The sequence below is a fragment of the Leuciscus leuciscus genome (assembly GCF_965113295.1).
Source record: "Leuciscus leuciscus genome assembly, chromosome: 7".
In the NCBI taxonomy this organism is placed as follows: domain Eukaryota; kingdom Metazoa; phylum Chordata; class Actinopteri; order Cypriniformes; family Leuciscidae; genus Leuciscus; species Leuciscus leuciscus.
In genome coordinates, this window is record NC_138731.1 from 11,437,675 (window position 1) to 11,450,805 (window position 13,131).

The 13,131-nt window shown below is 39.7% G+C and overlaps 1 protein-coding gene across 1 annotated transcript in view; it reads right to left on the bottom strand.

Moving 5' to 3' along the window:
• Window positions 1–12,495, bottom strand: part of LOC309503487 (uncharacterized protein) — a 68,943-nt gene extending 56,448 nt beyond the window's left edge. Inside the window, exons 1-4 of the mRNA XM_082176329.1 lie at window positions 12,180–12,495; window positions 11,260–11,404; window positions 866–905; window positions 585–652 (exon numbers count right to left, since the gene is read on the bottom strand). Of these exons, the coding sequence (XP_082032455.1) occupies window positions 585–652; window positions 866–905; window positions 11,260–11,404; window positions 12,180–12,182 (256 nt within the window). The 5' untranslated portion in view covers window positions 12,183–12,495. The remainder of the gene's footprint in view (window positions 1–584; window positions 653–865; window positions 906–11,259; window positions 11,405–12,179) is intronic.
• Between the last annotated feature and the right edge of the window lie 636 nt (window positions 12,496–13,131).

The following is a 13,131-nucleotide window of genomic DNA, read 5'->3' on the forward strand; positions in this document are numbered from 1 at the left end:
TTATATTCACTGTAGTAATGTACAGAATATTTTAAATTAATATATGAATTTACAATTCTTCACCTTATTAATCATTGTTTGTGTATTGGTGTGTGATCTTCTAACCGTATGCTCTTTTGCACTGCCTGTACTCATACTGTAATCAGTAAGCAAATATGAATTCCATTCCAGATGTTTATTTTTTGCAATAAAGTACCCTAGACATTAGCATACACTGAATGTGGAGTTCTTAACATTACAACAGAGCTAAATATTTTTGGGATACTGATCCATTCATAGTTTGAGCAAAAACATAAATTAATGACTTTATAATTTTTTTTGGGTGATTTTCCTTTTATTGTGACAGGACAGTAGAGAGATGACAGGAAACGAGGTGGGAGAGAGACGGGGGATGGGATCGGGAAAGGTCCACGAGCCGGGACTCCGGGCCGCCCGAGCGCAAAGGCGCTACATGTCTGCACTGACCACGAGGCCATTGGCGCCGACATTTAATAAATTATTTAAATTAATGTTCTGTTCATGAAAACTTCACCGGTATTATTAACACACAACATTAACAGATTGAAATACAGATTAATGCCAACCTTTCTCAGACGCATCTTGGGTACAAATTCCACTGGAAATACGTCCAGAGACGCATGGAATGGACATTCTGTACAAATGTAAAATCTGGTTAGAAATGAATTAATTACTTAACTTGGACAGAGAATGTCTAAAAGTTAAAATGCAAAACAATTTTTAAACATCTAAAAATCTAAACAGCACTGAAACAAATATAAACATCAGTATTATGAGAACTTTCCAAATGGATGACAATGTGTAATAGACTAGCAAAGAGCTAACTGTATTGTATAACATTTTATACCTGTGTCTTTCTCTTTGCTGCCATGTTGACAGCTGACTTGCTGTGAAGTAAAACAAAACTTTTTTTAGCCTTAGTTCAAGTTCACATTGTTCCTTGCTCATTGTACTGGCTTTAGCCAAAGTCATTTCACTCAGTGGCCATCTTTGAAATGCCTCTTGGTAGGGCTGTAGTCAAGACCACCTTTGTCGAGTCCAAGACCAGGACTAGTCGAGTCCAAGACAAGATCGAGTCCAAAGAGGTTTGAGTCCAAGACAAGATCGAGTCCAAAGAGGTTCGAGTCCAAGTCAAGACCGAGTCCAAAGAGGTTCGAGTCCAAGTCAAGATCGAGTCCAAAGAGGTTCGAGTCCAAGTCAAGACCGAGTCCAGGACAGGGAAAAAAAGTCTTATGCATGACATTATCAAGACAATCATTTTGGGTTATTATTTGTTGATCTAAAAGCAAAAACAGTGTCACAACACCCAGGATTTTTAAGTATAGAAATTCCCCTTGATATCATATAATCTTCTTATCTAAAGAAAACAGAATGATGACATATGGTGATACCTCATAATAGCAGTGTTAGAACTGATATACAAACACCAACCCACTACTGTTACCACTGCTAGGTACTAGTACTGAGCATTTGAGCAACTAAATTACAATATAGCTTCACTGCAGATGTACACAGTAGTGTAGAAAAGAAGTGTCTTCATGTGCAGTGAAGCTATATTGTGGTTGGTATATATAAATATATATATATGGTTGGTTTATGCCTTCCCTGAAAAAAATATTGTATTGTATTATATTGTTATTTGGACGTGGGTTAATAGGAAAGACATTGTATTTTTTTAAACAACAATGAACACAGTGTAATTTAACATATGTTCTTTTTATTTGAGGACAAACTGCAGAATTTTAAAATAAATTCATCAGGTGTTTAAGAAATTCATAAGAATAATTTTTCACAGTATAGACCTTATGCGCCAGAGAAACGAGGACGCCGCCATCTTTAGAATATTGTCTTTTAACTTCTGTTTTTGCGGTCGCTCTGTATATTTCTATGGCATTGCTGTCCAGGAGTAATTAGCTTTTGAAGTGGATTTACTTAATGTAAAGTTAATGAAAGTTATCATGAGGATTGTAATGTTTAAAGCAGATGTCTTAACAAATGTCAGTAGACCGGGAAGATTTTAAAACGAGCCGTTCATCCATAAATACGCAATATCACTGTGAAAATACAGACCGGAAGTCAAAAGACAATGAGCGCAGCGCTGAAAAGGGGCGGGGCTACATAAGGTCTATACTTAACTGTACAAGCATTTGTACAACGGTGTATTCTTCAAAAGCTTTTTTAACATGAACTATAACAGGAAAAACAAATCTGAGTAAATTATCGACTTTTAGAGTGTAGCATTCTGTCTGCAGGTGAGGTAAGTACAACTATTCAGTTTTACAAAAGTGTTTTGTTACACTTGAGAAATATGAGGGAAGGAGAGCATTTCCGCTCCTAAACTGGCTCTATGGGGCCTCATAATGAGCCCTCCAGCACTGAACACTCTTTCAACTGGTCCTGAAGAAGCAGGTACAGAAAGCACTTTGACAGCTAGGGCATGCAAATGACGGTATTTGTCCTTGTTTTTCAACCAAAATACAAGGGCATCCTGCTCTGCCGGACAGCTCTGAATATCCTCCAGGTGTGTATTTACCTCACTGTTGACACTTGGATGATATCCATGGGTGGAATTGTTCTTTTTGTGAGTTTTATATTTTGCCAGGAGCCGTGGACTCTTGGCGTTTGGGGGAGAATCCTGGGTTGGTTCTGTGGGTTCCTCACAGATGTCCAGGTCCACTTTCTTAGCCTGAGCGATCAAGCTGTCTGGAAAAAAAGAAAACCGAAGTAAATTTGACTCACTTCTTCTTCCACTTCAATAACCTTGCAAATACACTGTACTTTAAAGGGGGGATTTTGAAATAAATACCTGTTAGTGACTTCTGCAGTTCCTTCTTAGTATTTTGTATGGTGGTAGCACTGCCACTGGTTCTGACATCCATCTCAGCCCAGTTCATCCCGAACTGGGGGTCCAGCATCGCTCCCAGCATGTATATGTTGGTCAGTGGCCTACAGAGTCTCTTTTCACTATCCATTTCTGTTAAATGAGAATGTAGCTCGAGGACAGTAGGGACAACCATGCAGATGTAACAATTTCGGTCAATTCAGTGGCCTCAGCGAACGGTCCAAGAATTTGTGTAAGTTCTCTACACTGGGCCCATTCACGTGAGCTGAGGACAACATTCTCAAAGTCCACTGAGCACATCTGAGTTAGTGCAGTATGATCTAATTCGATGACTGCTTGTATTTGTCTGAATTGCGAATTTCACCTCGTGACATTTGAGACTGGAATGCTTTTACCACTTCCAAAAACAGCCTCAAATCGTGCCACTGTGCAGCAGACTGGCAAGTTTGGCCATTTTTGAGATTGCCCGAGACATCACTTTTACTTCTTTCATCCCATCCCCGATAACCAGTTGAAGACTGTGGGCAAAGCAGGATAGCCGTTGACGGGAACCAAGAAGAAAGTCTGTATCTAACTGTTCCCCAACCATGTCCTCCTCATCCTCACTGTCATCTGAGTGGTCTGCCATAATGACTTTAAAAGCCTTCTTGGTGTTAGCTGCATTATCAGTGATGATAAAATCTACCTTATCACTGATATTGTAGTCATCTAGTATTTCATCAAATGTAGCTGAAATGTTTTCAGAGCTGTGACGCCCTTTGAATCTCCTGCAGTCCAGCAGGTAGGCGTTCAGAGTGTACCCACTGGCTGAAGAGTTGAGAACATGAGCTGTGACTCCCAGGTAAGATCTGACCATATATCAGCAGTTACAGAGATTGATTTCTGATCTACCAGACTGGATTTGATGCACTCTTTCACTCTCATCACTAGTTGAGGTATCTGTTTGCTGGTTATTGTTGTTCTGGAGATTGGGGTGTATCTTTCATCCATGGTGTGTAAAAAATGTCTGAAATGTTCATTTTCCACGATTGATATAGGTAGACAGCAGCCAATGATAAGGTCATGGATGATCGAAGCATGAAGAAGCATTGTAAACTTGAACTTGCAATGGTCGCTGCTGAAATGCATCATCAATCATTGGCTGTGAATCCCCCTGTTGAAGTCCTTGGCGATACTCCTGCAGGCTGGAGATGGAAATACAAAAGCATCTATAAGTGTTGGAACTGAATAACAGGCAGATAATAAGCTTTATTTAAAGAGAAGTGAAATCTGTATTCCCAATCATTCATTAATGTCCACTCCATATACTGAGAAAAACTAAATAAAGTTGTGTCTGGATCGTCAAACTATTAGCCTAATAAATGTCTTTCAAATGGCATTCAAAGCTGTGTCCAGACACTGACATGAAGGGAGAGCCAGAGGGATTTTGGTCATCCAAGTGCAGCTCCTATCTCTCTGAATGGGGAAACATCCAATTCTCCAAAACTGTTAAATTATTACATTTAAGATAAAATTTCAGATTTGAAATCACCAATAAAATTTGACAACTACAGTCTCATAAAATGTTTTCCCTACAGTATAAAGAAAAACAAAAAACTTTTCAGACTGGAGCAGCCAATGGGCATGAGCGTCATACACACGAATCTCAGAATACTGTCTATTTCTAGAGCCACCGGAGCTTCTAACGGCAGCTGGGATGACGTGTTAACTTTTCTAATCAACACTTTGCTCTTTTATTTAGAAGATTGGATTAATTTGCCATGTTGGGCATTATTAATGAGTAATAGAAGTGAGTCTTTGCTTCAGCCCATCTTCTTCTACTCACCATTCTGGTTTTAATACGACTCCCTCTATCTCTCTTCTCTCTTCCATTTCATTCATCTTAAGTGCACTGATCATTCTTTTCTTTACCTGTTTCTTCATCTCCTTTGCCTGTTTAGTCTTTTCTTTCACTTTCATGTCTCCTTCCTCAACAGGTCTCTCTGGTTCTCCGCCTCCACTTTCTGTCTCTTGCTCTTCAATTTGCTCTTTATCCTCCGATCTTTCCTTCATCCTCACTTCTACATTTTTCTCTGATTAAATGTCTTCATCTTCTATCTACAGCCTCTCTTAAGTCCTGACTCTCTGTCCTATCACCCTCTGTGTCCTCTTGCTCTTTTTCTGGACTTTTGAATCTCTGTTCCTCAACAGGCCTCTCTGGTTCTTCCTCCCCACTTTCTATTTGTTGTTCTTCGATCTGCTCTTCATCCTCCAGTCTTTCCATTTCTACATTGTTTTCCAGTATAATGTCCTCTTCATCTTCTACAGTCTCTTTCAAGTCCTGCCTTTCTGCTTCATTACCTTCTGTGACCTCTTGTTCTTCTTCTGGACTTAAACCTTTAAAAAAAGTACCATTAAAGTCATATATATATATATATATTTTTTTTTTTTACAGTACCATTGGTTTGGCTCATTTCTTGAAACAGAAATTACATTCTCAAAACTCTAAGATCATTTTGCAAAACAGTCTTACAGTTCAGCACAACACTATAGCTCACTTGAAAAAGCTCATATCTCTCCCAAAACTGTTCATTCATGCTTCAAAACTAAATTTCCTTCTCATTTAAACAGTCAGTGCCCCCAAAATGCTTCGTCCCTTTGGCATTGTGTAAGCACTGCAAGTCAAAATGTTTAGATGTTTTGTCACTATGGCAGAGGACCATTGAAATATCCCTCAGGTCCACCTTTCAGTCTTAGCCCAGTCCTTCATTGACAATGGTTACTGTACTGTTTTTTGTCTAGCTAACAGAATACAATTGTGTATAAAACTGAAAAAAGAAATAGGATTTTAGGGTAAGAGTAGCCTCCAAGGTTTGACATCACACACTGCACTCATACTGCCAAGGAAATTGTAGCCATTATCATTCACACACATAAAATAACTTCCATACAATAATATACTGTAATATAAACACACAAACAAAAAATTATCTGCAGCCTACAGTGCAGTAAATAAAGCTGGAGTTTCACAACTAACAGTTCTTCAGTGGTCGCTGTCCTCACCCTCCCTCTCCTGGCCACCGTCCTCCTCACCCTCCTGGCCATCCACACGCTGCTGTCTGACTGGCCACAGATTCTCGTCCACATCACAGCGTATATTCTCCCTTGCGATGCAACGAGGGAAGAAACGGCGTGCATGTCGCAACCATCCCCTACACTGATCTCCTGTAAGATCCTCACACACAGCGTCCATTGCATGGAGCAGGGACCTCTGATCTTGAGCCCGATGCTCATACACTCTCCACCTCCAAGCGGAGAAATACTCCTCAATAGGATTGAGGAAAGGAGAGTAAGGTGGTAGGAACACCTTGACCATCCTTGGATGAGTAGTGAACCAGGCCCTGATGAGCGGGCCACGGTGGAAATTCACATTGTCCCATACAATGACATATTGTGGTAGGTGAGGCCCTACGAGACCTCTATCATTTTCAGGGATCAAATCAAAATGAAGGCAGTCCAAGAAGATGAGGAGGTTCTGTGTATTACAGTTTTTCTCGATTGGTTTGGCTCATTTCTTGAAACCGAGATGACATTCTCAAAACCATAAGGTCATTTGGCCAAACAGTCTTACAGTTCTGCTCAACATTATAGCTCACTAGCAAAATCAAATATCTTTCCCCAAACTCTTCTTCCATGCTTCAAAAGCAGATTCCTTTCCCATATAAAAGGTCAGTACAGTCAAAATAGCACAGATCCTTCTCAATTGCCTTGGCACATGTGCATTCATTTAGTGCTTTTGTCAAAATAACCTGGATGGTTTAGCACAACACCATGGATCCCCTGCAAAAGCTCATATCTCTCCCAAAACAGTTTATCCATGTGTCAAAACTAAATATCCTTCTCATATAAATAGTCAATGCCCCCAAAATGCATTATACCTTTGGCATTGTTTAAGCACTGCAAGTCAAAATGCTTAGACGTTTTGTCACTGAGGCACAGGTCTAGCAACAGAATACCACTATGAATAAAACTAAAAGATTTTACAGTAAAATCAGCCTCCAATAAACCACTCATACTCAAGGAAACTGTAAACATTTTTATTCGTACAAAGAAATGTTAACATTAGAGAACATACTCTAAAAGAAAACATATACAGGATTCTGTAAATGTGAACAGTTATAAACACAAAAAAAAAAAAAAAAAACTCTAGCCTACCATACTGTAAATAAAGTTTCAGAACTATAGTACAGTAATATTTTCAGTGGTCGCCATTGTCACCCTCTCTTTCCTGGCCACCATCCTCATCCTCCTGGCCATCGACGCGCTGCTCTCTGTTAGGCCATAAATTCTCATCCACATCGCAACGGATATTTTCTCTTGCGATGCAGCGAGGGAAGAAACGGCATGAATGTCTCAACCATCTCCTACACTGATCCCCTGTGATGTCCTCACATGCAGCATCCATTGCATGCAGCAGGGCCCTCTGGTCTCGAGCCTGATGCTCATACACTCTCCACCTCCAAGCGGAGAAATACTCCTCAATAGGATTGAGGAAAGGAGAGTAAGGTGGTAGGAACACCTTGACCATCCTTGGATGAGTAGTGAACCAGGCCCTGATGAGCGGGCCACGGTGGAAATTCACATTGTCCCATACAATGACATATTGTGGTAGGTGAGGCCCTACGAGACCTCTCTCATTTTCAGGGATCAAATCAAAATGAAGGCAGTCCAAGAAGATGAGGAGGTTCTGTGTATTACAGTTTTTCTCGATTGGTTTGGCTCATTTCTTGAAACCGAGATGACATTCTCAAAACCATAAGGTCATTTGGCCAAACAGTCTTACAGTTCTGCTCAACATTATAGCTCACTAGCAAAATCAAATATCTTTCCCCAAACTCTTCTTCCATGCTTCAAAAGCAGATTCCTTTCCCTTATAAAAGGTCAGTACAGTCAAAATAGCACAGATCCTTCTCAATTGCCTTGGCACATGTGCATTCATTTAGTGCTTTTGTCAAAATAACCTGGATGGTTTAGCACAACACCATGGATCCCCTGCAAAAGCTCATATCTCTCCCAAAACAGTTTATCCATGTGTCAAAACTAAATATCCTTCTCATATAAATAGTCAATGCCCCCAAAATGCATTATACCTTTGGCATTGTTTAAGCACTGCAAGTCAAAATGCTTAGACGTTTTGTCACTGAGGCACAGGTCTAGCAACAGAATACCACTATGAATAAAACTAAAAGATTTTACAGTAAAATCAGCCTCCAATAAACCACTCATACTCAAGGAAACTGTAAACATTTTTATTCGTACAAAGAAATGTTAACATTAGAGAACATACTGTGAAAAGAAAACATATACAGGATTCTGTAAATGTGAACAGTTATAAACACAAAAAAAAAAAAAAAAAAACTCTAGCCTACCATACTGTAAATAAAGTTTCAGAACTATAGTACAGTAATATTTTCAGTGGTCGCCATTGTCACCCTCTCTTTCCTGGCCACCATCCTCATCCTCCTGGCCATCGACGCGCTGCTCTCTGTTAGGCCATAAATTCTCATCCACATCGCAACGGATATTTTCTCTTGCGATGCAGCGAGGGAAGAAACGGCGTGAATGTCTCAACCATCTCCTACATTGATCCCCTGTGATGTCCTCACATGCAGCGTCCATTGCATGCAGCAGGGCCCTCTGGTCTTGAGCCTGATGCTCATACACCCTCCACCTCCAAGCTGAAAAAAACTCCTCAATTGGATTTAGGAAAGGAGAGTAAGGTGGAAGAAACTCCATTAGCATCCGGGGATGGGTGGTGAACCAGCTTCTGATGCGTGGGCCACGGTGGAAGTTCACATTATCCCACACAATGACATAATGTGGTAGCTGAGGTCCTTCTTCACCTCTCTCATTTTCCGGGATCAGATCAGTATAAAGGTGGTCCAAAAAATTGAGGCGCTTTTGTGTATTGTAGGGCCCTAAACTGGGAATGTGTGTGGCCACACCTCTTTCTGATATAGCGGCACACATTGTTATATTTGCTCCTCGCTGGCCTGGGACATCCACAGTGGCTCGGTGGCCAATGATGTTACGGCCACGCCTTCGACCTTTGGCCAGGTTGAAGCCAGCTTCATCAACGAACACTAGGATGTGAGAGGTTTCGTTGCCTTCTAATGCCATTATTGTCTACAATAGAATAAAAATAAATCTAATCAGTCAAGTAGAGACAGATACTGCAGGGAGGATCTAAAGTACTGTAAAAAGAGGGAGTGAAAAACTGAAGACAATTTCTAGGCAAAATGCTCTAGTCACACAAAGCTGGATTCTGAAGGTAAAAAGGATAAAGCAAAACAAAAAAAAGTGGTAACCATGTCTTACTGTAATAGTGTTACAATGATAGACAACCAGTAGTTGACTTACATGCACATACTGGTAACCGCAGCTCTTTCACTCTGTCAGAGTTTCTCTCAAATGGTACCCTGTAAATCTGTTTCATGGTCATCTGATGTTTCTTCAATACCCGGTCTATTGTGGAGATGCTGATAGAGTTTATATTTTGGAACATTACATTGTCTAGAAGGATTGCATTACGAATCTGTCTCAGTGTGATGGCATTGTTCTTGTTGTTCATTTAGAAGTTTTCTTCTGCCACCCACTTGAGGCTGTCGTCCAATCCTAGACATACAAGTCAAAGGTCAACACTGTAAATTTGTTACAAAATGAGTTACCAATGTAATTGTACTGCTGTTTTATGGTACTAAAAGTGTGATGCACTGCACAGTGACTGGAATACTATTCACAGTATTTTCTCCATTTTTTTTTCTTTGTCATTTTTATAGTATCATATAACATCACATGAAGATATTACAGTACTCTAGGCCTACACACACACCAACACTGAATAGTTCAATAGAATAGTTCTGTACCTGTTTTCCCTGCGAAAGGTTTGGATGATGGAGGAGACTGTAGACCGAGGCACATTAGGCTGCACTCGGCGACCTGCCTCTGCCATTGTGAGGCGATGGTTTATAACGTGGTCAATAAGGGTGGCCCGGATTTCATCTGGGACATCATGGTGCCTCCGTGCTCCTCGGCCTCTTCCCCCTATTCCTCCACGCATTCTCACTCCTCCTCTTCCTCTTCTTCTTCCTCCTCTTCCTCGAGCAGGAAGTTGCTGTTGTACTTGGCGAGGTGCTTCCATGTTCACACTGCAAATGAAACTGGCCCCGGGCCAAGCTCTGTCTATATACTTTTGGCAGCAGTCATAATCATAGACAACACCTGTCAGGTAACTAAACAAACTGTTTGATTGGTCATCTGAGATGTGGGAAACTGCTCCTTCGTTAGTTCTAATTTCACCTGATTGATTGTCAGGTACTGTCATAAATTGATCAAATGTTCCAAGAAATTCTTTCATGGTATTATATCTTTGACTAATTTTGACAGTTGAACAGACAATTGTGTATATGATGACTTACACAATGAAACCATGCTGATATGTTTTGGAGAGAGTAACCATTTCACTGAAAAATCAACTAATCAGTTTAGATCAGCAAGATCTATTTATTTGGAAAATGTGCTAAATGTGGGCTCATTGTGCTAACTGTAGCTACTTGTACATAATCATTTGAAAAAAAGCACAGAGTCACTTGAGACATGTACTAAAGCATTTGCAATTTGATAAAACCAATGAAAAATGACATTCTGTTGTGAACAATTGCAAGGTGGTTTGGAGATTTGTCCATGTTATTTTGAGAATGTCATCTCGGTTTCAAGAAATGAGCCAAACCAATCGAGAAAAACTGTATATGGGCCAAGACTGGGGATGTGAGTGGCCACACCATTCTCAGATATGGCAGCACACATAGTTATATTGCCCCCTCGCTGGCCTGGGACATCCACCATGGCCCGGTGGCCAATAATATTATATGGTGTATATATATACATATATGATATTCATGGTATTATGTTCTTGACTAATTTTGACAACTGAACAGACTATTGTGCATGTAATGACTTATACAATGAAATGACGCTGACACGTTTTGGAGCGAACAACCATTAGACTGAGAATCAACAATCAGTTTAGATCAACAAGATCTATTCACTTGGGAATTGTGCTAAATGTAGGCTACCTGTACTTAATCATTTGCAAAGATGTACTGAGACATTGAGACATGTACTTAGACATTTGCAATTTGATGAAATGAATGAGAAATTCAATTGTGTTGTGAACAATTGCCAAGTGGTTTGGAGGTTTGTCCATGTTATTTTGAGAATGTCATTTCTGTTTCAAGAAATGAGCCAAACCAATGGAGAAAAACTGTAAATAAAGTGTAGTTTAACATAGAAACTTGTATAGCTACAGTATTTAGGTATCAGTGCTTGCAAATACAATTTACCCTGTAAAATATACTCACAGAGGATGAGCATTTTGTCCATCACCATATGTCCCTCAGGTGGGAACTCAAAGGGACACTGGACCTCCGTTGTCCACTTATGGGCCTTCGAACATTTCCCTAGTAGAAGAAGAGGAACATATCCCAGAGCTTTCAGCTTCTCCATCTAAAATATAAGAACGTCAAACACTACAGCTTTTAAAAATGGTTCATAATAATTCTGAAAGAAACAGTTAAAAAATATGCTAAGCATCATGTGACTCCAAGCCAACATGTTTTTTTCTTGCTTGAACACAAAAACAGATTATTATTTATATTATACCATAAGGAAGGCTATTCAGACTGTTTAATTTCAGAAAAACTAAACAAATCAAGGTTTCTGCTAAAGTTGAGTATGACAAGCTTTCTGCTTTCAATGAACATCAGTTCAAGCCATATTTGCAAAGCCTCCAAGCAACTTTTTTTAGGTTATGCAAGGCTAACTGCTATTTACTTGAATGGGGAACTCCTGAAATCTCCAAACATATTGTAAAATTAGCAATAAAATCTGACACGAACTGTGTCATAAGATCAAATAGAGTTAAAACTGTAAATTTTGATTAGATTTAGTCATTGTGCATGTGCAGTAGTTCTCCTTTTACTGGGAACCAGAGCTTCTAATGGCAGCTGCAGTGATGTGTGACTTTACCAACAGCCTATTAGCTCTTTCATTTACAAGAGTTCTGTCCATTAGTGGCACATCAGTGGAAATAATATGAATTTCTTTTCTTTTTTTAACTGTCAGTTTACAGGAATTACAATTGATTCATGATCATGTAATGTATTATGTTTATGTACTTGTATGTAAAACATCTTTATATTGTATAGCCTCCTCCTATATAAATGTTTTAGTTTAGAACAAAGTGTGAGGTAATGAAATTTGAATGTTGAACTTTGCTTACCATGATGGCTAAATTGTGAAGGACTTTGGATTGATTGCGTGATGCAGCTGTGGGTTTAGCCACTGATGGGCTTTGTACGGTGGCCGAGAGAGCTCAACGCGCTGCAACTGAAGAAAACACATGCAAATAGAAAAACACCTACAAATTAAGAAAACATCTTCATCAGTTTCACAACACATGTGTGCTCCAAATACTCACAACACAACCAAATACAGAAACGCGCTGCAAAAGTTCACAACACAAACAAATACAGAAACGCGCTGCAAATAGAACAGAACACAACGGAAATGTTTCCGGGGAACCCAATAAGTGACGGACCCGGCTGGGAAAATAAATTTTGATTAGATTTAGTCAGAGCCATAGAGAGAGAAATAAGTCAGATAATAAATGGTATGCATATTTGGGTGCACTTTTGTCCATCATAAAAATAATTGGATTCGCATTCAAAATGCAAGCATTTTGAGAGGTGTTTTGACAATTCAGAGCCACCGAATGACGAATACGAAAAAACGCATACAAACATTTCGGACTCAGTGTGCAAGGATCTTAAGCTGCGTAGCTTAAGGTTGCACACTGAGTCCGAAATGTTTGTATTCGTTTTTCCTCCAATCATAAATCCTCTCCTGTGGCCTCATGGGAAAGTAACGTGTCCATCGTATGCACACTTCAGAATCTCACTCGAAATAGTGAGAGGGCATCATCAGGGTACTTTTTTGCTTCTCTTTTGTGAGTATTGTGAAATCTGACATTCTTATTTTGTCACATACTGTTTTTCGCCTACTATAAAGTAGGGAAATGCGATTTCGGATGCAGCCACTGCGTCGTCGACTTTTTTGTTATTTTATGATGAGTGACAACCAGCGACATGTGCAATACCGCCACCTACTGTGTTGGAGGATCAAGTAGATAGTTACTTGTCGCTGGTTTATTTATGATATTAGAATATGTGATG